A 24,871-nucleotide genomic window follows, 5' to 3' on the forward strand; every position below is an offset into this window, starting at 1 on the left:
TTCGCATATAGAAAACGTGCGTTTTGTATGCATTTTTTAATTGCGTTTTATGATAAACACTAGGAAGACAACAGGAAGCGGAAATGCATCACAAAAAAAAAATGCCTATAAAAATGCATAGAAAATACATGAAAAACGCATACCATTGCATTCCCATTGACTTTCGTTATGTGTGTTTTTGAACTGTTTTTGAAAATTATGCAGCAAAACCTGCATTTTAAAAATGAATGTTTGAAAATGCATATGCGTTTTTATATGCGTTTTTTCCTGCGGCCCATAGACTTTCATTAGCGGCAAAAACGCAGTGTTTTCCGCAAAGCTAGCGTTTCTGCTAAGTGTGCACCTAGCCTTTAAAGTGTACCTGCGGCGATACAAAAAAAAAAAATATATATATACTTACCTTATATACGCGCGCATAAGCCACATTTTTCAACATAAAAAATGTTCTGAAAAGTTACCCGCCACGGCTTATATGCGAGTCAGTGGAGCAGAACGGATGGTGGAGCAGGTTTTGTTACTGACAGAGGAGCGTAGGGATCGTTCGTGCACTAGTGATCCTGCTCTTGCCAGCTTTCTCTGCTGTGTCCGTATCCCCATCCCCTGCAACATGATTAGGGATTCTTCCTGTGTGGCAATCGCTGTCTCATATCTTGAGACACAACTGTATCATCCTTGGGGCACATCTGGCTATGGGGAGAGGGCTGACTTGCACTGGGGGCACATCTGGCTACTGTGGAGGGGGCTATACTGAGGAGGGAGCTTATACACGAGTCGATCACTTTTTTGTTTTTGAGGGGAAAGTGGGTCCCTCAGCTTATACACGGGTCGCCTTATATGCGAGTATATATGGTACCTAAGAAAGGGAAGACTCAGGGTCATGCAGAGGCCTCCCATGTCCTCCTGGCCCCCACTAATGCCTTGCGTGGACCCCCAGAACATATCTGACAAGAGGTTGTCTCCATGTACGATCACTTCCGCACTGCACCTTCGCGAGTACAAACACGCCTGCACAGTAAGCCGAAGCCGCTCGTCCACAAGTCCGCGCGGGAGCATGAGCGCGATCTTCAACAGAGTCCTAAGCAGCGTCAGTGGTCTGGAGGAGGAGCCTCTAGAAGATCCAGCCCTTTCCTTAGGTGTTTCTTTTTGTTATTGTTTTTTATTGCTGCATCCAGTTTACTTTAACAGCTAGACCTAATTGGTTGTTCCGGGCAACTCGAATCACTTTTGTTCCCGTTTTTATTTTCAGTACCTGTCTTGTTAAATCAACCTGCATCATCTTATCCACACCTCCCAACTTTTAGTGATAAGAAAGAGGGCCATTTTAAGACATGCCCCTGTCACACCCCAACCACGCCCCCTGCCACACCCTTTGTCGTGCATACCTCAAAGAATTTAGAAGCCAAAGATGTTGTTTCATCATTTAAACCACTCTTGTCCTTTCTATCCTCATTAGTTCCCCTTCATTTTATAATTTAAAAATAGGAAGAAATAAAGTTTAGAGTCTATTAAACACATTTTTCAGTAGAAAAATATATAAACCGGTATTTACACAGATCTGTACATGAGTCCTGAAAGTGGGACAAATGAGGAAGAAAGAGGGACAGGGGGATTCGGCTCCTAAAGAGGGACTGTCCTTCCGAAAAAGAGACAACTGGGAGCTAATTCTTTCCCAATCCATTAGAATTATAAACTGATGGAGATACGTATGCTATATTTAAGGTACCCTTAGCATATTATAAATGTATCCTATTATATGACACAATGAGAGCACATAAAGAACATCTGCATTATTGCCGAGAGTTTCAAATGCAAGAAAGACGATGAATTAAATTCACTTAAACGCACAAAGATTCTGACATTATAACAGCTCTATTTTTCTCAACTTTATTCCCATCATTTAAACTGATATATTTCTGATTTCCAAATGTTAAAGAAGATAGAAAAGACCAGTGTGGTTTGAATGATAAAACTACTTTTGCTTCTGAATTCTTTGTAATCTGCATGATGAGGGGTGTGGTCAGGGCGTGTGCAGAGGTGTGGCAGGGGCGTGTCTTAGTGTCCCTCTTTCTTATGTTGGGAGGTATGTATTTGGATTTATAGTATCTGCCATGTCTGGAAAGTCACAGCAGGCGGCAGGCGGATATCTGACAGTCCTTTATATAACATTTGATTACAAAACATCTTGTAAAGCACTGATATTTAGCTTCTCTTTACTGATGAAGTTTGGAGTTTTAGCAGAAAAGGCGAATCTGCAGCAGCAACAACTTGACAGGAGAAGCCCCCCTACAGGTGACGGAAGGGTATTACATGAAACAGACTGTTATGTTAAAGGGAACCTTAACTGAGAGGGATATGGATGTTTCCTTTTAAACAATACCATTTGCTTGGCAGTCCTGCTGATTTCTTTGGCTGCAGTAGTGGCTGAATCACACACCTGAAATAAGCATGCAGCTAATCCAGTCTGACTTCAGTCAGAGCACCTGATCTGCATGCTTGTTCAGGGGCTTTGGCTGAAAGTATTAGAGACACAGGATAAGCAGGAGAGTCGGGCAATGAGTATTGTTTTAAAATGAAAAATTCATATCCTTCTCAGTTTAGGTTCCCTTTAACCACTTAGTCACTGTGTCGCAGCAGCCATAGGTTCCTCGCACTAAACTACCCCTAATCTGTTCTCTGCAAACTCACCACTTCTGTTTAGATATGGTAAATGGAATGTAAATCATTTCAGCTTGCATACAAATCTCATGCAAATTGTATGCGGTGGAGAACTGGGCAAAGGAGTGCCTGTGATTGGTGCAATGCCACACTGCATATCATTTGCATGCACTGAAAAATGACATCTGTTATTCTGTATATGAACACACTGCTGCTGTTCTATGTGAATGCTTCCTACAGTGTCTATCAGCACTACCCGAGTCCAGAGACATTGAAATGAGTGGCACACACCATGCAATCTTCCCACCAGATCGAAGGCAAATGTCCAGTCATTTGATCCTCTCCGATCTGCGTCCAATCAAGAAAGGGACTGATTTTGAGATCAGTACTGCACAAAATCGATCACATTCTCGATCAGGAGTAGATCGGATAGGTTGGAAATGATTGAACAATGGGAAATTTTTCATCGATCTGGCGGGGGAAATTGTATGGTGTGTACCAAGAATAAGGACATGTCTGCAAAATAGATATTTAAATAATACAGGGGGTACGTGATAAAAAAATAACTCTGGGTCAACAGTGGAGCGGTTGCCCGTATCATCCAATCACAGTCCTTGCTGAATTTAAATGATACAATCAGATTGGTTAGCCCTGTTACGGTGACCATACAGTTATCAATTTTTGCCATTGATTTCTGGCCAATTCAATCCCTCTGATCAAATCTGCTAGGAATCGATGCCACGGTGGACCCATCACTCATGTGATCGATTTTTGGCTGAAATCAGTCGAATAGGTTGAAAATCGATGCCTAGTGTGTGGCAGTAATCAGATTTGATCTGATGGCTGGATCTGGTGGTCATCTATAAAGGTCCCCATACAGTACTCAATTTCCCTGCTCGTTCAACTATTCGATTCGATAATTTTATCGGATCGGGAGAGAATCAATTATACTCCATTCTACTCAATCGATGGAAATTGGATGATATCTGGTTGAATTGACCAATTTATTTGATTGGACAGGATGGAAAATATCGGTCAATTGTAAAGGAATTTGCTGCTGTTGACATAGATTGACACAGAACCGATTTTTCGATTTTTGGTGTCAGAGCACGGAGGCACAACGTCATTCAGCTGGATCAGTGAAGGAGAATCTCATAGGATTTCACTTGCAGTATGTGGGCCGCTGGTCGATCGATTTTCGATGGACCACACTGTTCTTGATCGCCCAATAAAGTCGATCATTTAATCGCTTAATGTATGGACACCTTAATTCTCCACATCTGTCGCAGGTCGGTGTGATTCGGGGGGGGAGTGCGTCCGCAGCAGTGATAGGATTCCCGGAATGCTTGTCAGTTCTGGAATTATCACAGATTTTTAATCTCTCTGATATAATTGAGGACACTCCTGTAGGGGATGCTTCACATGAAGGGGGGAATGCTTGAATCTCTCCGGGCGGAGCTCTCACTACCGCTGGGTACGGGTGGGGGGGGCATTGGGGGGGGGGGGGGTGTTATAATCAGTCTGCAGGATGAAAGAAATTAACCCCTTGTGGTTGGGGAGCCCCTCCTCGATGAGGTACAGGTATCGTTATGATACAAAAGCAGCAGCTTCCAGCAGCAGGAGAGTTAATCAGTTATCACATCAGCCGGAGATTGATCAATAACCCCAAATGACAACACAATCGCGGAATATCGTTCAATCCAGTAATCTGCAACATAGGGCAGCACAGCATGAATCCCAGGCATGGCACTATCTGCATGGAGTTTGTATGTTCTCCCCGTGTCTGCGTGGGTTTCCTCTGGGCACTCCAGTTTCCTCCCACATCCCAAAAACATACAGATAAGGTAATTGGCTTCCCCCTAAATTGGCCCTAGACTACAATATAGACATATGACTATGGTAGGATTAGAGTGTGAGCTCCTCTGAGGACAGTCAGTAGCATGACTGTGTACTCTGTAATGTGCTGCAGAAGATGTCAGTGCTATATAAATACATAATAATAATATGGTAGGACATTAGACTATGACTATGGTATTATTAGATTGTGAGCTCCTCTGAAGACAGTCAGTGACATGACTATGTACTCTGTAATGTGCTGCAGAAGATGTCAGTGCTATATAAATACATAATAATAACATGGTAGGACATTAGACTATGACTATGGTAGGATTAGAGTGTGAGCTCCTCTGAGGACAGTCAGTGACATGACTATGTACTCTGTAATGTGCTGCAGAAGAGGTCAGTGCTATATAAATACATATTAATAATATGGTAGGACATTAGACTATGACTGTGGTAGGATTAGAGTGTGAGCTCCTCTGGGGACAGTCAGTGACATGACTATGTACTCTGTACAGTGCTGCATATGATGTCAGTGCTATATAAATACATAATGATAATATGGTAGGATATTAGACTATGACTATGGTAGGACTAGATTGTGAGCTCCTCTGAGGACAGTCAGTGACATGACAATATATACTCTGTACAGCGCTGCGGAAGATCTCTGCACTATGTAAATACTAAATAATAATAACATTCGATTTTCAAAAAATACCACTTTATGGCATTAAATCCGGTTGAAAACCATCAACTGAACACCAGCCTTCCACCGATTCCGGACTGCCCCTTATACTAACTAACCTGTCAAAATCCATCGATTGCTAGAGGCTCATTTAGACGGACGCGATCATTGTAGACAACAATTGTACCTGCCAGAAATTGATCAGCTCAATCAAACTGTGTTTTGACTGCTGAAGTCATGTGAGATTCTGCTCAGCAATGCCCTATAAATCCCATCTGAAATGATTGCTTGCATTGTGTAATGAAGGAAAGACCGGAGTGTCTGAAGAGGTATAATTCCCTCCCCCACCCCTTCCCTTTCCCAATACAGGGACAGCTGCCTGCCCAGTCCGTTCACAAAACTAACTGAGCTCTACTGCAGGTCAGTATAAATTATTATTATCGAGTTATATAGCGCCAACATCTTCTGTATATACTACCTGTAGCTGGTCCTGCCCATGTCAGTGTGAATTTACAGAACGCAAGTCGCACGGCAGCTCTGCAGAACGCCGTCCGGGGAATCGTCTGCTAGTAGATTATCGCTGAGACGCGTGCCTCCATTCACTAATGAGAAAAATACACTTCCCCGTGGTCCGTGTGTTAATCCATATTACCCGACCACACTTAATTCATTCAAGGTGCGGCGACATTCAGTGATCCAGTACTGGGGAGCTGCAATATTCAACCTGCCCGTTACCCTTTCTATGAAACCCCCCAAGAGGATTTCACAAATGGGAACAAACTGTCCATTTTCCACTGCAGACTACTCAGCAACGGTCTCACGAACATGCTAATAAAGAATAACAGTAGGCTTTGCATCACTTCTGAATCATTCAGCTGCTCACATGGATCAGATTTGCTTTTTGTCTTCCTGGGAAATTAATTGTAATGAAAGAATGTGAAAAAAATAAATCTTTGAGGCTTTGAAATGGAACCCCCCTAATTGCTTTCCAGGCAGGCATGTGATGTATCTGAGAGGGTCCAGTAAGAAATATTCCAAATATTCAAGTTTTAGTTTCATTTCTTTCAACAATATCCAGCTGTGTTCAATAAGCCAGAGCTCCCAATTATTCCTATAGGCATACAGGCTCTAGAAGTATCCTTTGTGTCTAAAGAGAAACTTGTACATTTTCTGTGTTACCGGGAGAAGCACAAATTTAAGTGTGCAAAATTTGGGGACGAGAGATCAAAACTGAGCAACCAATGAGAAATGGCGTCTCCTCTATTGCTGCAGTTTTTTCGACCCTCGACAACAGGAGCTCATACATTATAGATATAAATGAACCACCTGATGAAGTGGATCTGGCTCACGAAACTCATTCTTCCTTTGCCAATTGCTATCTCTTCCAATTACTGGCTGTCTTCTGTCCTGCCCCGAGAGATATGCACTTACACTCCCTTCTCATATTTTAACTATCTTATTTAACTATCTTATCCCCCCCGCCCCCCTCCCCCTGGGTGCCTCTATACACCCAATTCTAAACACGTCTTGATAAGTTAGTCTCTAGGGAAACGTAGACAGCCAAAACAAGCACCTTCATAGCTGGGGAGGAAGTAGTTAACATTAAAAGCCTATCGAGTACAAAACATCCCGCCATATAAATAAGATCTGAACGTTAGCGATTGTACACAAGAAAGGTACAAACCCGAGGGAAAGCAGAGAGGTCGGTTATTATTTGCAAAGTTGATGATTCTGGCTCCCTGCGTCGTAAATCCGACTTTCCCCAAAAGTTGGTAAAAATCCTTTTAAACTCCAGTCTTCTTCGAGTGGAGTGTTTTTTTTTTGTTCAGAGTAAATTGAAGTGGATAAATTACCCTTCAAGGAGCAGACTGTGAAAAATGGCTGTGATAATGCGTAAGATTACATATGCCCTTCTGCATTTCTTGCCGTGCTACTCACTGCCACATCGGAGCCTATCATCTATATAATGATAGCATTTCTGGCTGCTCTGACATGACCCATCCTGCTACGCCAAATATAATGATTGTACGATTGCCGGTAACTACAGAAAATCAACGTCTCTCCTCTACGCTCGACAGCTTTATTAGCGGAATTCCAAACTGTCTATAAGGCTACACGTTAACGGTATAATCTCCCCAGGCGATCAACCGGGCGATCCAATCGGTGATTGGTCGGGAACGAGAGTCCGATCGCATAAACAAGGAGAAAAAATGTAATGCAATCCGATGCAATTAGTGGCACTGATTAAAAAAAAATTTGACGAAACAAATTGATACATCGATCACTTGTAATCAATCAGCACCATCAATGCTGATCTGATCAACTGGATGGTCGAGCGTTCCGAAGATTGTACCGTTAATGGGCAATTTTGGGAAAGACAAAAATCTGCAAATATTTCTTTTAATAAGCAGAAAATAAACCCAAAAGTATTTCAAAGAATAAAAGTGACCCAGCCCAATTTTCGTCTGGTTTGAGGTTTCTCTCATTTCGGTCTGTTAGTCGTCTTACCTGGATCTGGTCGCTGTACCAATCGGGGTCGTCGCTAAGTCCAATTTCTGCGGCGAACACTTGTGCTGCCACCAGCATGATGACCGCAAAAGCTACCAGGATCTTCATGCTTTCCTTTCGTTTCAGAAAACAATGGACGGGCACCTCGGACTTCAAGGGCAAGAGTGTCACTTCAAACCGACCGAAGAGATCTTCGCCGATGTCTGTACAGCAGCCTTACAGTCACAAGACGCAGCTTTCTGCAGGGAAAAAAAACAAAAACCAATCAACTGTCAATCAGCAGCGACATAAAACTAAACACAAGAGAAACAGACAGGAAAAAAAATATAAAAAATAAAAAGCTTCTATCTCATCACTTATAAAAATGCTGCAACATGTTTAAAAGGAACTGGCGAGGAGAAAAAAAAAGTACAACCAGTTGGTTTCTTAATTCCTACGCATTTTAAAGTTCCAACTGTCAATCAAAAAGCAACACAAACATCATCTGCAAGGAGATTATACAAAAAAGGAGAAAAAAAAAAGTAAAGATTGTAGCTAAAAAGCAACTAAACCACTCACAAGCTGAGAAGCTGAAAAGAATTGGGCAGAGAGTATCAGTATCTGGTGGTTGAAAGGGGGAGTAGGATTAGGAAACGATAAGAGTGGAATAAAATAAGGCAGCTTATGCAGCAGTTTCTCCAGCAGGTGAATGTTTTTCTAGAGAATGAGGAATTTTCTGACTTACGGGAATTCAGAGGAAGACTGCTGGCTGCTCTTGATGCTGCTGCTGTACTCTGCACTCCCCTCTGCTCAGCTCTATATATCAGGGGAAGAGGGGCAGGTCCACACAACACTCCCAACCTAATTACCTTCTTCCAAATCAACTGTGTGTTCACCATATGGGGACGCTGTGACGTCTGTGGGCTAATATCCCCTTATCAATATTCAATTAGACTTGGAGGCAATCCCACATTATTTTTAAGCCTACCTCTGATGTTGTATATTTTCCTCTTTAGATGTAATAATGACACAATACCTCCCCCCCTTTCCGAAATGTCCCCGCCACAGATGACGACCCTCGTCACCACCGGCAATTTGTCCGCAGCGACGTCATTTGGGTGCGATGCCCTCTGCAGGGGTCTCCCGGTGACACAGAGCGCATTAGAATTCGTCACCAGGGGATAAGTCATAATGATGGAAAGTACAAAGATGGATTTGATGGGAGAAGAGCACCGGTCATGTCGTGTTTATGCTAATAGCGGAGCATTTCCGCGCAATCATCATATTTCCCACTTGCGGAGCGGCGGGGAGAGCGGTTTGACCGTCGGTGGGATTCGGGGGTTCGCTGCGGGAGACTGAAGGCAGGCGAGGGTCACCCCACCCTGAGGAGTGAGATTAATCAGCAAGAATCTTCCCTCACATGAAAAACTGGTGGTCAAAAAAGAAAAAGCAAAAACTTGACAAAGTGTCTAAAACAGGCATTTCCGTGAGCTAGCGCTCAAAATGGAAGAATAGAGTGACTCGGCATTGAGAGGGATACGGAGGCGGCCATATTCATTTCCTTTTAAACAATGCACATTACCTGGCTGTCCTGCTAATCTTTCTAAGGCCTCTTTCACATGACAGGCAGCGGTAGAAAAGGCCAAAACACTGCCTTTGGCTGTCAGCGTTTTGAAGGCGTTTTAAAGGCGTTTTAACACCAATACATGATTATCAATGAAATGAGAAACGCAGCGGTCAGACCTAAAAAAGTGTCGGGGAGCTTGAAAACGCAACGCTCAAAAACGCGGCGTTAGGTGTGAAAGGTAACATAAAAGTCTATGGACTTTCATTTTACTGTGGAAAACACCAACTATAGCCGTGGCGGTAAAACGCCGAAAAAGGCCTCTAGTGTGAAAGAGCCCTGAGAATAAGCATTTTTAGAAGGCAGCAAATTGAGTACAGCGAAAGCTTGGATTGAGAGTAACTTGGTGTAAGAGCACTTTGCAATACAAGCAAAACATTGTATAACATTTTTACTTGATATACAAGCAATGGGCTCGATTACCAAATAGCATGCCTTATCAATGTTAAAGAGGAACTCCAGCCTAAACAAACATACTGTCATTAAGTTGCATTAGTTATGTTAATTAAAATAGATAGGCAATATAATCTCTTACACACCCTGTTTTAAAAGAACAGGCAAATGTTTGGTTTCATGAGGGCAGCCATCTTTTTGGTTGAAAGGAGGTGACAGGGAGCATGAGACACAGTTCCAACTGTCCTGTGTGCTGATCACCCCTCCCAGTTGCTAGGCAACAAGAACAACAACATAGGAAATCCCATCATGCTTTGCACAGCATCAGGGGAAAAAAGCCCGGGCAGGTCTCTTTGATGGGTGGAGCTTAGCTAAAAATGCAGCTAAAAATGAGGCTAGGGTAAGAAAAACAAAGTTCTGATGCTGTGAAACTGTTAAAGAAACACCAAGCCTTTTCAGGTTCACTTTAACAAGCCTTATCAGAGTACCACAGCGAACTTATGCCTGCTAATTGCCAATGAGCTTCACTCATCCTGCCCTGAGCCCCTGCAGGTTTGTAGCGCTCGCTATGCTACTCTGATAACAAACACAGAACATTTATATCACGCTTTTCTCCTGGTGGACTCAAAGCACCAGAGCTGCAGCCACTAGGATGTGCTCTATAGGCAGTAGCAGTGTTAGGGAGACTTGCCCAAGATCTCCTACTGAATAGGTGCAGGCTTACTGAACAGGCAGAGCCGAGATTCGAACCCAGGTCTCCTGTGTCAGAGGTAGAGCCCTTAACCATTACACTATCCAGCCACTGATAAGGCCTCTTAACTTTGATAAGGCGTGCTATTTGTCTTAAGGTGCGTACACACGCCGCATTCCTGCAAATGACGGGTTGTCAGACCCCCGCCACCCCCCGACAGTTTGCCAGTGTGTACAGTCTGTCGGCAGGCTGATAAGGCTGGTTTGACTAATCCACTCAGAATCAAACTCAATGTCTTGATAAGCAAAAAATGTATACGTGTGTCACATGATTACAACTGAGCCGATAGTTCTTCCCCCCTTGGCGCTGCAGGATTGTTCTTCATTGTGCTTAATCTGAGTGTGTAGACCAGGGGTCCCGAAACATTTTGGGTGGAGGGCCAGATCAACATACGTCAGACTGCTGGGGGGCGGAGTATACATAAAATGATGTAGAAGTCTTTGTGGGCCAGACAGTGAAGCATACCCAGGTGACAAGCTGCAGACCAATTGGACAGCAGTGTCCCCTGATGTGGAATTTGATTGGAAGCCAACGAATGACTGCTTTCTGGCTTCTATGTGGTGGGTGGTGCCAGCACTGCTATTCTATATGAGGACCACCAATAGGGATGCTCAAATTCGGATTCGGAAGATACCCGGATAGTTGCAATCCGGATATCTCCCAGTAATGCTGTGCGGGCTGGGCGGGGGGGTCAAGCTTACCTCTCTGACGTCTTCTTCGCTTGTCCCTCAGCGCCTCCCACGATGCGGTCCACACGCATCACGTGACTACAAACGCTTCCTCCTTCAACCCGGAAGGGGGAAGTGTTTGTAGTCACGTGACCGCCGCGTGGACCGCATCATGGGAGGCGCCGAGGGACGAGCGAAGAAGATGTCAGAGAGGTAAGCTTGACCCCCGCCCAGCCCGCAAAGCATTACTGGGAGATATCCGGATTGCAACTATCCGGGTATCTTCCGAATCCGAATTTGAGCATCCCTGACCACCAATATTTAAAGATGTAGCTGACCGCATCTATAAGTAATAGAATTTGTGTGTGGGGGGCGCTAACAAAATCTCCGGGGGGCCACATTGGGCCGGCGGGCCTCAGTTTATGTACCACTGTTATAGACTGTGCAATGTCACATTTCCATGAAATCCTCAAACGTAACGGTCATTGGATATGTTCCTTGTTAAAGCCACACACAATAAAAGGTTGGTGCAGCCAACAGACGGCAATGATTCTGTTAGTTATAGTGATAGTCTTGTTTACATTTTTATTTTGCACTATTTTACTATAACTGTTTTTGGATTGTGGAACAAATCAACTGGGTTTCCATTAATCCTTATAGGGAAATTCGCTTTGATATAAGAGGGCTTTGGATTACAAGCATGTTTCCGGAACCAATTATCAAGGCTGGACTTGTACTCTTTACTGCCCTAGGCCACTGTCACCAGTCGCCATCCTTCAATATAGGTAGCGAGATGACCCCTCCCCCTTCCCTCCAGTATAGGTTGCCAGATGACTCCCTCAACCCCTCCACCCCCCCCCTCAGTATACATAACTAGCTCACCATCACACCACAGCAGCCATCAGTGTCACTCATTTCTCAGCTCATCTCCAGTGCAGAAGCTTCCTCTTCCTTTCCATCTTGCAAATGCTGCACCAGATTAGCCTGCTGCTTTGGTGCCCTTGCTCCTGTGGTGCCCTAGGCCATGGGTTATGTGGCCTTGGCCTAAATCCGGCCCTGCCAATTATGCTCGTCACTGACTGTCCCTCAGAGGGGCTCACAATCGAATCCCTTCCAATAAATATGTCAGCCTCTATATCCTCTACCTCAGGGGTAGGGGACCTGTGGCTCGGGAGGCAGATGTGGCTCTTTTGATGGCTGCATCTGGCTCACATACAAATCAGTAGGAGGTTGATTCACTACTAAGCTACACAGCTCAAGCAGCACAGCTCAGTGTGGCAGCGCAAGTAACATTTTCAAAGTAGGCACACTACTGCTGTAGCATATACTACTAACTTACTCACTTACGCTACCGCAAAACTAACAGCTGCTCCAATTGTCCCACCCTGGATCCTTTCAGGTCCAGTGACTTTGTAGGACGAGATCAATCTGTCAAATGACAGGCAGCCTATTGGGCTGAAGTGTGGGAATCTCGTCCTACAAAGTTAATCAACCCCCAAGTCAGCTAGCTAATTGTACAAGCTGTTAGTCGGTATTTCTCCTGTCTCTGGGAAATTGCTGATGTTGCTGAAACCCGAGAGAAGCTGAAGACGTGTCTGACACTTCCGCTGCCGGGAGGATCAACTGTGTAAACATCACCATGGCAACAGGGACGTGAGCCCTCTGCTGTGCATTCGCACTGTGCCAGTTTGAAACATATTGTATGGCTCTCACAAAACTACATTTTAAAATATGTGGCGTTTATGTCTCTTTCAGCCAAAAAAGGCTCTATATCGATTTCACTACAGGGTCACTATAAATGAAACCCTGTAAGTGATTAGTCTGTAGGGCAGCCAAGGTTCCCAACGCGTAAAGCCCAGATGGAACCTTAAATCAGACTCAGAAGGTTCTGAAAGTAAACCTGAACGTTTAAAAAGAAAAACGCGTGATACTTTTCTCAGTATAGTACCAATCCTACTTAGAAGTTAATGACAATTACGGTTTCGCGAAATTTCACGTAATTAGTGTAATTACGATTATGGCCGTAAGTACATAATCGTAATGAAGAAGGATTTCGCAAAATTCCGCGTAAGCGTAATTTTCCCGTAATTTTCGCGTTACGGTGGGTATCGCAAAATTACGTTTGCCTTGCATGCAAACGTTTGTAAGCATAGTTTACACCATTGAACTACGCATGCTTAGTTTTTACATTATTTAATGTGAAAAAGCGTTTATATGCGAAAATTTGTTAGTGTTCGTCTGACTACCGCTGATTAGCTTCTGATTGGCTAATGCGAACAAGTAATTTTTTATAGCTAACAAGTAATTACGAAATTCGCGAAATTACGAAGAAATGTGAAATTACGGGATGGTTTAACGCGAAATTACGTTATGAACGAAACGTGAAATTACGCGTTGAAAATTACGCTTACGGTATTTTCAATTACGATTTTAATGGCAATTACGCTACCATAATTTCGCATCGTAATATCAAATTTCGCATGCGTAATTATAGTAACGCGAAATTTCGAAAATTTCGGCTCAACCCTACTTAGAACTTGTCTGGTTTCTCTTTCTTAATTATTTTCACTGCAAAAGGTTAATAAACTACTTCTTTATCATCTGTGCTGTGTGAGTAGTTGAACTTCACTAAAAGATCTCCTGAAAAGTCATTAGAGGCCAAAACACTTGTCTGTGGCTGAGCTGACTCTCCTGATAACTGTATAGTGAAAAAAAGTTGAAAAGGTCATGATTAAATTGTGTGGGGGCTGAACAAGCCAGATTCTATAGCGCACTGACATGGTGGCTGTTTACACTTTAGAATGTAAGCCCTTCAATTGAATATAAATCTCTGTTGCTGGTCTTGTAGCAATCCGCCGAGGGGCAGCCAGGCATATACTAGATCCTTAGCCGAGAGAGTCCTGTATGATCATCTCCTGGGATTATCTGGGCTCTAGAGGCAGAAATTAGCTGAACAGTCTGTCGGATGCAGTAAGTGCCGCGTCACATTCGTGCTACAACAACACAGAGACAACACTTCACATCTCCAGCCAGAGAGGCGAGAAGCCGAACGTGAATCAGGAAGCAAATGTTATTTAGGGATGAAGAACGCGGCACAGATGGGATCGAGGCAAAGGAAGCTCACTTCCGCTCGGCGCTAAACCTGTCACCGTCAATCAATTACGGTAAGTTAGAGAGTAAAATATGATGAGTCACCCAGAAACAATCCGGAATCGCTACTTTAGGTTCATCAAAGGCGTGAGTCAACATCTGGAAATCATTCGTACAAAGTCGGGGATCACTTCCGAGGGGCGTAACTAAGGGGGGCAGACCCTGCGACTGCAGAGCTGTGGGGCGGCCCAGCTACTACCCTTCCCCTTCTCCGATATAACAGCTCAGGTGTTCTGTGGCTACACTTGTTATGGGTATGAAGATGATGATGGCCACACTTGTTGTATGGCCCTTGTGAGATGGGCCCCCAGGCCGTGAGGGTCACCAAGGGGAGGCAAGGGAAGGGTGTGACCATTGGGGCGGGGCCCTATCAAAGTTTTGCTGGGGGCCCCATGATTTGTAGTTAGTTAGTTACGCCCCTCTTCTAACAAATAGATCAGTGTTAGGGGGTTCCCGAGATCATGTTACCCCTCAATAAGGGGCACTCCGCAAACACCATCTCCCATTAAAGGTGCCCGTTAATGGTACAGTCTCCCAATTGGTTGACCATACGATCAATCGGCTGCCACTAATGGTGCTGAACAACACATGATTGATCTGAGTTTCTGTAACGATTTTCAATTATACTCAGGTCTGCATGAATAACTTAGTGGATTTTGAGCAGTGTTTAGGGTCGTTGTCTTGTTGAAGGATCCAGCCCCGGCGCAGCTTCAGCTTTGTCACTGATTCCTGGACATTGGTCTCCAGAATCTGCTGATACTGAGTGGAATCCATGCGTCCCTCAACTTTGACAAGATTTGACAAGATTCCCAGTCCCTGCACTGGCCACACAGCCCCACAGCATGATGGAACCACCACCATATTTTACTGTAGGTAGCAGGTGTTTGTCTTGGAATGCTGTGTTGTTTTTCCTCCATGCATAACGCCCCTTGTTATGCCCAAATAACTAAATTTTCATGTCATCTGTCCACAGCACCTAATTCCAAAATGAAGCTGGCTTGTCCAAATGTGCTTTAGCATACCTCAAGTGGCTCTGTTTGTCCTCTGCATCACTCTCTCATACAGCATCTCCTTGTGTAAAGTGCGCCGAATGGTCGAACGATGCACAGTGACTCCAACTGCATCAAGATGATGTTGTAGGTCTTTGGTGCTGGTCTGTGGGTTGACTGTTCTCACCATTCGTCGCTTTTATATATCCGAGATTTTTCTAGGTCTCCAATTTCGAGCCTTAACTTGAACTGAGCCTGTGGTCTTCCATTTCCTCAATATGTTCCTAACTGTGGAAACAGACAGCTGAAATATCTGAGACAGCTTTCTGTATCCTTACCCTAAACCATGATGGTGAACAATCTTTGTCTTCAGGTCATTTGAGAGTTTTTTTGAGATCCCCATGTTGCTACTCTTCAGGAAACTTACAACTGACCCCCTTAATTACTCTTTCTCATAATTGGATTCACCTGTGTCCTGTGTATGTAGGTCAGGGTTCACTGAGCTTACCAAGCCAATTTTAGTTCCAATAATTAGCTCTAAAGGTTTTGGAATCAATAAAATGACAACAGTGCCCACATTTCTGCACCTGTAAGCGCCGTCCGATCTACCGCAGCCCATTGTACTGCATTTCCAATCTGCTCTTTTTGCAGTTGTTGTTTACCTGTAGAAATAAAGTTTAAAATACTTACCGGGCCTCCCGAGGTTAATTTCCATTGGCTGCTGTCACATAGCCCCGCCCCCAGCACTAAAGGTCATAGACGCTTCTCTATCTCCAAATAGACGGACATCAGGAGACCTGACAAGTAGTTTAAACTCCGGTGACCAGACGTTTCCCAGGACAGGTCCAGGATTTTCTCCGTCTCCGGCAGAAAGTTTTCCTGCGCAATGTCCCAGGGTGGCCTTCAGATGTCCTGACTGCTGGGCTCTGTGTGGCAATGAATCCTGAACCCTGCTCTCATCAGCTGTCTTTGTCCCGCCCACAGATCCGCCCACCACAACCGCCCCTTGGCTGGGACCAGCAAGAGGCGAGGCAAGCAGTGGGGAGGGAGCTCTATTTAGACTTCTTAATATCTTTGTACTGTATTATTGACCACGCTAACCCTGCTTGCCTTGGACTATGGTGACCAGACAGGTCCCGTATTTAGGGTCACCACCACCCACTTCACCAAGCAGCAGCACCCAGTGCATCTCTCCCACCCAGCAGCACCCAGTGCAACTCTCCCACCCAGCAGCACCCAGTGTTACCCACCCACCCACCCTAGTACCACCCTGCCACTCAACCTAGCAGCACCCAGTGCCACCCTCCAACCCAGCAGCATCCAGTGTCAACCAGTAGCACCCATTGTCACCATACCCAGCAGCTGGCAACACCCTCCCACCCTGCCCAGCAGGTGGAAGCATCCAGTTTCACCTTCCCACCCAGCAACACCCCCAGGGGCCATATGCAATTCACTTTTTCACCTGAGTTTTCTCCTAGGAGATAACTTTTCAACTTCTTTTTAAAATAACTTTTCAGCATGTTACAAATGAAAAAGTACTAAAAAGTAGATAAAAAGGTACTTGCAAAATTATTTTGAGTATTTTCTTGGTTGCTGGTGGTTTAAAACGGATTTTATTGACAAGTTTTAAAATATCACCTAGAAAAAAACTCAGGTGAAGAAGTGAATTGCATATGGCCCCCAGTGTCACCCTCCCATGTTACCCAGCAGCACCCAGTGCCAGCCTCGCACACAGCAGCATGCAGTGTGGAGAACATTGACTGCATTTATGTCTTTAGGTAATATTTGCTGCATTTTAACACGTGCAAGATGTAACGTTTGCTGAATTTTAACACATGTTGGATTTAACATGTTCTGCTGCTTCTGCCTTTTAACATGTGTGTGAGGTAATATTTGCCGCATTGCATGTGTGGGAGGTAATGTTTGCCGCATTGCATGTGTGTGAGGTAACGTTTGCTGCTTAATATTTGATGGTCATTGTAGCTGCATTTGCTACTTTGGGGTTATTGTTGCAGAATTTGGCATTTTAGGAGCTATAATAAATGAACCAAAAGAAACACAATGGCAGGAAGAGTGACACTTTATTGGGTACAATCTCAAAGATCTCACCAGCACACCACAGTTCAAAGCACACCCTTTATTGTGCCAGTATCCACAAAAGTTCCAACAATTGTTTCGGGAGCCACGCAGGGTCCCCCTTTCTCAAGGCATATCGTAACCATATGCCTTGAGAAAGGGGGACCCTGCGTGGCTCCCGAAACAATTGTTGGAACTTTTGTGGATACTGGCACAATAAAGGGTGTGCTTTGAACTGTGGTGTGCTGGTGAGATCTTTGAGATTGACTTACGAGTTTGGTATTGCCTATACCGCCTCACCGAGCACCCAAAGGAACGGATGGTGTGCCTGCTTCGCTGGGAGATTATTGGACTTTATTGGGTACGTCTTGCTAGTATTGCGTTTGACCCCTTTTGCCTTCAGAATTGCCTTATTCTTCATGGCATTCCTCAGAGATGTTGGTCCACATTGACATGATAGCATCACACAGCTTCTGCAGATTTGTCGCCTGCACATCAATGACGCGAATCTCCCGTTCCACCACATCAGGGGGAGAGACGCTGCTTTCTTATGTGTTTGAGGAATGTGGTCTAGGGTCACTTTGCCTAACTGTGTTTTCGGAGGAATCTCGGCCCACTACCATATGAGTTACACTGTTATATTACAGTTAGCACCGCCTGCGTCATGTCATGGCCACACCCATTTTTCACTGCGGCGTGCAAAGCACATTACATTACCCTAACAACCCCCACTCCCGCCCGTTCCAGGATGGACCCAGAAAAATCTGGTCACTGTATTTAAACTTTATTTAAACTTGAAAAAAGCCCACAAAGTGGTAAAAGCAAATCACAAGTGATTTTGCAGCGCTCCTATCTCTTATATCGGAGTGCAATTGCTCCAAAAATGCTAAAGGCCCCGCCTCTGAAAATACTCTAATGGACTCCAGCCTTAGGCAAGTATCTGTTCTTTTTTATGTCTTTCACCTCGGGTACACTTTCAAGCAAACTCACTTCAGGCTACATACTTACCCGTGTAAAGGCGTATTTATGAAAAGGCATTCAATGCTTTACATACAGCTGGTAGAGGTCTATGGTTCTCCCTCTGCACAGCTGCTCTCACAGGGAGAGTGGGAGGGACTGCACCTGTAGAGAGCACAGCAATGACTCATCAGTGTGCTGCTGCTCTGCACAGCCAAATCAGCATCATGACCTGTAAGAAAAGTCAAGCCAAGTTGCTGAATAGAGACGCTGTCTACTAACTTCAATTCAGCGCCATCTAGTGGGTAGTGAGAGAGCAGAGTAAACCTTCTAAGCATGCATTTCCAGCAGCCCTTGGGAGGAAGCTGTTCTTTATGAGGAAAATTTAAAATAGAAAATCTGAAATTAATATCTCTCGGTGCAGAGGGCAATCTCGGGGTCGTCCCTACTGTGCCTGCGTTGGAGCCGCTGTCAGCCAAGTCCAGGTTGTCCTCAGTGTACTGTGCAGGTGAAGAACTACTGCGCCTATGTACTACATCGTGGACTTGATTGACAGCAGCGCTTTGGCAGGCGCAGTAGAGGAGGTCGGCCTCTGTAGCGATGGGGAGCCCGGGCCGGCGGCTGAGTGCGGAGCTGTGGCGTGGGACATGTCAGCTGCAAGGGGCTGGAGGAAGTCCCAGGTAAGTAGAGCGGTGGGGGAGGGGTTTTTGCCTGGTGACTGCTTTAAAGAGAAACTCCAACCTAGAATTGAACTTTATCCCAATCAGTAGCTGATACCCCCTTTTACATGAGAAATATAATGTTTTTCACAAACAGACCATCAGGGGGCGCTGTATGACTGATTTTGTGCTGAAACCCCTCCCACAAGAAGCTCTGAGTACCGCGGTACTCTGGGCAAACTGCCACAATGTAACAATGTTCACAGACAGGAATTAGCTGTTTACAGCTGTCTCTAACAGCCAAAACAGCTAGGAGCAGCTACATAACCTGCCCACAGTAACAATGTCACCATGTAATAAATGTCAGAATGTAGATCGGGGAGAGGAAAGATTTTACAATTAGGGATGCTCGGATGTGCCTCATCCACAAATTCGGCAATCCGCGTAGTTGCAAAAAAAAATCCGCATTCGGCCCCGCCGCATGCGGATTTTCGTCCGCGTCCACGCAACCACGTGGATTTTCTGCCGTGAATGGCGTAATCACGCATGGATTCCCGCCCGGAGGCGGATTTTCTTTTAACGTTAATAACAAAGCCCCCATACATGCTACAATCCCCCAAATTGCATGGATTATCGAGGTGATAAGGGGCAACATAACTTCAACATAAAAAATTCCAAAAATGTTTTATTTTTTTTAATGGCTTTTAAAGACAAATCACCACTGTAAATGGGGCTATTAATTGGTAATACATGGTTTTAAAAAGGGATATACGCGTTAAGCAATCAAAGAGGTGAAGGCGAGTTCCAATGGCACTTGGCGGCGAAGGTACCGCTGGAGGAGGATGAGTGGCTGACGCCAAAAAGGCCCCAGAGAGGTTTTTGTAATTTTTTTTTTTTTTGCAGCAATTAGCAATGACATCGCAGCAGAGTTGTCAGTGTGAACGCAGAGTGCAGTGGTGGTAGCGACTGAGTCAGGAGAAGGACTATGCGGGCGGTCAGTTCAGCAGCACAGAAGGACCACGGCAACATACTGGTAGTAGTAGTAGCAGCACAGCGTCATAGTGCTGGCCAAGAAATTAAATGCACCCGGTGACCCGGGCAGTGTTAACGCAGACAGAGTGCATTGGTGGTACCGTGGTAGCGACTGAGTCAGGAGGAGGAGGAGGACAAAGCGGGCGTTCAGTTCAGCAGCAGCAGCAGCACAGAAGGACCATGGCAACATACTGGTGGTAGTAGTAGTAGCATAGCGTCATAGTGCTGGCCAAAAAATTGGGCACAGCAGTGGGCACTGGATATACAACTAGGTCACTGAAGGATGCAGTGGGCACAGTACAAGGTCACTGAAGGATGCAGTGGGCACAGCAGTGGGCACTGGATATACAACTAGATCACTGAAGGATGCAGTGGGCACAGTACAAGGTCACTGAAGGATGCAGTGGGCACTGGATATTCAACTAGGTCACTTAAGGATGCAGTGGGCACAGTACAAGGTCACTGAAGGATGCAGTGGGCACAGCAGTGGGCACAGCAGTGGGCACTGGATATACAACTAGGTCACTGAAGGATGCAGTGGGCACAGTACAAGGTCACTGAAGGATGCAGTGGGCACAGCAGTGGGCACTGGATATACAACTAGGTCACTGAAGGATGCAGTGGGCACAGTACAAGGTCACTGAAGGATGCAGTGGGCACAGCAGTGGGCACTGGATATACAACTAGGTCACTGAAGGATGCAGTGGGCACACAAGGATGTCACACTGTGTAATGAGATGCTTATATATGCCAGCGAGCGAGCAGTGGGCACTGGGCACGGCACAAGGTCACTGACAGAATGAATGAACAGCGCTGGCAGAGAGTGGCGGCGCCGGCGGTGTGACTGGCTGCCTGCAAATAGTACAAGTGTATAACTGTCACTGGAATATACAAGTGAACACTGCAGCTGCACTAACCTGCCTGCCTGCACTACACACAGATAATCCCCACTCCCACTACACTGACTACACTGCAGCACTGAACCTGCACAGCACTACACACAGTTAAATAATCACTAGACTCCCACACTCCCACTACACTGACTACAACTAACTACAGCAATCACTCACTGACTAGCTAACTGTGTACAGTATAAGAGCAGTGTTAGCAAAAAAAACGCTTTGTTTTTAACACAATAAATGCACTTGCTCAAACAACAATGGCCTGGAGATAATCCTCTCAGCACCACAGTCTAGCAAGGACAGAGCTTTTCCATCATGGCCGCCGCTTTATATTCAGGAGGGGAGGGCATAGCTCCCCTCCTGTGATTGGTTGCTGGGGCCCTCTGATTGGCCTGCAATGTGTCACTTCCGCATAGTTTGACGCATTTCCGCTAACCACGACTTCAGTGCCGGGTTTCACGAGCGTGAATGCGGATTTCTGTCCGCATTCACGCGAAGCCGAAGCAGATTTTCATGGTTGAAAATCTATTCACGGCTTAGCGTGTCCGAGGCAGAATGCGTCAAAATGGTCGTGAATCCACGCGTAAGCGTGATCACGACCTGGCGGTGAGCACCACTGTTTACAATGAGCAAACACTGACTAAATCATTTATACATAATTATGGTAAAAAATGAAGCACTTTTTTTACTACATTATTTTCACTGGAGTTCCTCTTTAAGGTCTGGCGTTTTAGCCAGATCTCACTTCACACTGATACAGTTGCAGTTATCCGGCTCCCACACAGAGAAATAACGTCTTTCTGAACTTTTCATCAATGTCCTGTTATCAGGAGCGTTTGTAATACCGCTGGGATGTTTTATGGATGCTAATTAGTTTTCCGGAGAGCTGCTACTGCAGTCTGACTGCACAGATGAAGCATTAAGCGCTGGATTATTAACCCTTTCAATGAAAAAAGAAAAACATTGGCAAGTTTCAAATAGAACTGGCATTCTATGTATCCAGACTTATCTCATTGTGTCACACTGTCACTTCAGGTGTACGCTAACACCAAGCCATGTATTGTTGCCATGGTTTTCAGCAGGTTTCTAAAAGACACTCACAGCCGTTGCAGACTGGATTTGAAGGATAAAATATAATGGCATGCGATTGTGAAATGACTTTTATGGTGACGATGTACGTTCTATAAATTTGTGTGTTATAAATTCTGCTCCTGCCAGCAGATAGAAGTCTCTCTATGCAGCAGAGCTCAGTCTCTCGCTTCCTCCATTTGCAGGAAAGGCCTCTGGAGCATTTTTATGTGATAAATTACTGATAAAAAGCTTCTTTTGGGGAAGCTTTTACTGTAAAACTCATCGTCTTTCTCTCCTCCTCGGAACAAACAGTCGGGGAAAGGAAATCGACACCTTCTAGTCTGTGCAAGAAACGGGGCATTAGAGGCCACTGTACTATGGGTGTAACAACCACCCCTGCGACCCCCGCCATCCCAGGGGGGCCCGGAGGAGCCTCCCTCTCCCCATCCGCAAATACAGCCAATTAGCTAAAGCTCCCCGTCACAAAATCCTTCCCCGCCACCTCCTCCCGCCATGCAGAGTAGCGGGAGAGTGTGTAATTTTTTTCCTACTTTCAGACCAACACTCTCTGTAGCCATTCGCTGTCTCCCGATCACATGACCCACATGGGGGCCTCATGCTGTCAAATTGCCCCAGGCATATTTAGTCTAGTTACGCCCCTGCACCGTATGGATATTTTTTCATGTTAATCACAATAAAGCTTATACATTTTATTCAGAGTAATGTTTCAGGAAGTTGGACCTAGAGGGAGGTAAAGGAAACTCTCACCTTCTCAACACAGCCGGCCCCCAAGGATCAGGCTCCTCCCCTGCGCAAGTCACACTCATAGAAATGATTGCATTCTTTACTCAAAGAACCTGATTTACGCATAAGGATGGTCAATGAAATGCTGTTGCTAAGAATGACCAGTTGATGCAAATTGTGTTTGCTCGTTTTATGCAAAATTTGCATAGCCTGTTAAAGTCCAGTAGCTTTGGGGAGGGAGGAGCAGGAGAGAGATAACCAATCAGTCTCTGGGGAGGGAGGAGCTGGGAGGGACCGCTAGCCAGTCTCTGGGGAGGGAGGAGCTAGGAAGGGGCATCAGCCAGTCTCTGGGGAGGGAGGAGCTGGGAGGGACCGCTAGCCAGTCTCTGGGTAGGGAGGAGCTATGAGAGGGCACCAGCCAGTCTTTGGGGAGGGAAGAGCTAGGAGGGTGCATCAGCCAGTCTCTGGGGAGGGAGGAGCTTGGAGAGGGCACCAGCTAATCTCTGGGGAGGGAGAAGCTGGGAGGCGGCATTAACTGGTCTCCGGGAAGGGAGGAGCTGGGAGGCAGCACCAACTGGTCTCTGATGAGGGAGGTACATACAAGGAAGGAGGAGCTATCCTCACCCTACTTTGGGACCATGATTTTAAATGAAAACCCAGGTGCTGAGGGGAGTGGTCTATTTACATATAAGCAGTCATTAACCCTCTGCACTCATGACACTCACATCAAGATCGAACACTAGAAGCATTAAAAACAACTAGGTTGCAAAATTATGTAGTTGAAGTAAAGGGACATTCGCTTCCAAAATTAATTGCATGCAATAGCATTGAGTACTAGACCCTCACACTCAGGGCCGGATTTGTACTTTTTACTCCCCAAGGCCACTGTCAGCAGCCCCTTTCAGTATAGTTAGCCAGATGACGCTTCCCCCTTCCTTTAGTACTATAGCAGCCCGTTGACCCTTTCCTCCAGCATAGGTAGCCAGATGACGTTCTCCCCCTCCTCCAATTAAGATAGCCTGATGACGAATTCCTCCCTTCTCTCTAGTTTAGGTATCCTGATGACCCCTCCCTTCCGTATAGATAGCCTGATGACCCTCGATCCCTTCAGTATAGGTAACTAGGTGACCTTTAACCTTCCATCTACTATAGCCTGCTGCCAACCCGCCCTTGATCATGTGGTGCCCTAGGCCATGGCCTATGTGGCCTTTGCTTAAATCCGGCCCTGCTCACATTAAGTGGCATAACTAGGCCATTCGACACCCTGTGCTGAGTATTAAATGCCCCCCCTCCCACCCCCATGGTTCTAAGCGCGCCATGACACTGCTCTGGTTAGCCGTCTGTATGTAGTGGGGGGGTGCTACTGTTAGGCATAGGTATAAGGCAGGTTAGCATTAGGTGTAGGTACGGAGGGGAGGATATTGTTGGGAGTAGGTGTAAGGCAGGTTAGTGTTAGGTGTAGGTACAGTGGGGAGGATAGTGTTGGGAGTAGGTATAAGGTAGGTTAGCGTTAGGTGTAGGTATGGTGGGGAGGATAGTGTTGGGAGTAGGTATAAGGTAGGTTAGTGTTAGGTGTAGGTACGGTGTGGAGGATAGTGTTGGGAGTAGGTATAAGGCAGGTTAGCGTTAGGTGTAGGTACGGTGTGGAGGATAGTGTTGGGAGTAGGTATAAGGCAGGTTAGCGTTAGGTGTAGGTACGATGGGGAGGATAGTGTTGGGAGTAGGTATAAGGCAGGTTAGTGTTAGGTGTAGGTACGGTGTGGAGGATAGTGTTGGGAGTAGGTATAAGGCAGGTTAGAGTTAGGTTTATGTACGGTGGGGAGGATAGTGTTGGGAGTAGGTATAAGGCAGGTTATTGTTAGGTGTAGGTACGGTGGGGAGGATAGTGTTGGGAGTAGGTATAAGGCAGGTTAGCATTAGGTGTAGGTACGGTGGGGAGGATAGTGTTGGGAGTAGGTATAAGGCAGGTTAGCGTTAGGTGTAGGTACGGTGTGGAGGATAGTGTTGGGAGTAGGTATAAGGCAGGTTAGAGTTAGGTGTAGGTACGGTGGGGAGGATAGTGTTGGGAGTAGGTGTAAGGCAGGTTAGTGTTAGGTGTAGGTACGGTGGGGAGGATAGTGTTGGGAGTAGGTATAAGGCAGGTTAGCGTTAAGTGTAGGTACGGTGGGGAGGATAGTATTTGGAATAGG

At 45.5% G+C, this 24,871-nt stretch overlaps 1 protein-coding gene across 3 annotated transcripts in view; it reads right to left on the reverse strand.

The window, feature by feature from the left end:
* LOC137517968 (tachykinin-like peptide) overlaps window positions 1–22,823 on the reverse strand; it is an 89,141-nt gene extending 66,318 nt beyond the window's left edge. For 2 of the 3 annotated variants that reach the window (XM_068235069.1, XM_068235067.1), the window contains exons 1-2: window positions 8,412–8,488; window positions 7,688–7,926 (exon numbers count right to left, since the gene is read on the reverse strand). In XM_068235069.1, coding sequence (XP_068091170.1) covers window positions 7,688–7,795 — 108 coding nt within the window. In that variant the 5' untranslated portion in view covers window positions 7,796–7,926; window positions 8,412–8,488. Of the gene's footprint in view, window positions 1–7,687; window positions 7,927–8,411; window positions 8,489–22,706 lie in introns of those variants that run through there. The other variant, XM_068235068.1, reaches the window with a different exon arrangement.
* Window positions 22,824–24,871: the final 2,048 nt, after the last annotated feature.

The sequence above is a fragment of the Hyperolius riggenbachi genome, chromosome 5, assembly GCF_040937935.1.
Source record: "Hyperolius riggenbachi isolate aHypRig1 chromosome 5, aHypRig1.pri, whole genome shotgun sequence".
Lineage (NCBI taxonomy): Eukaryota > Metazoa > Chordata > Amphibia > Anura > Hyperoliidae > Hyperolius > Hyperolius riggenbachi.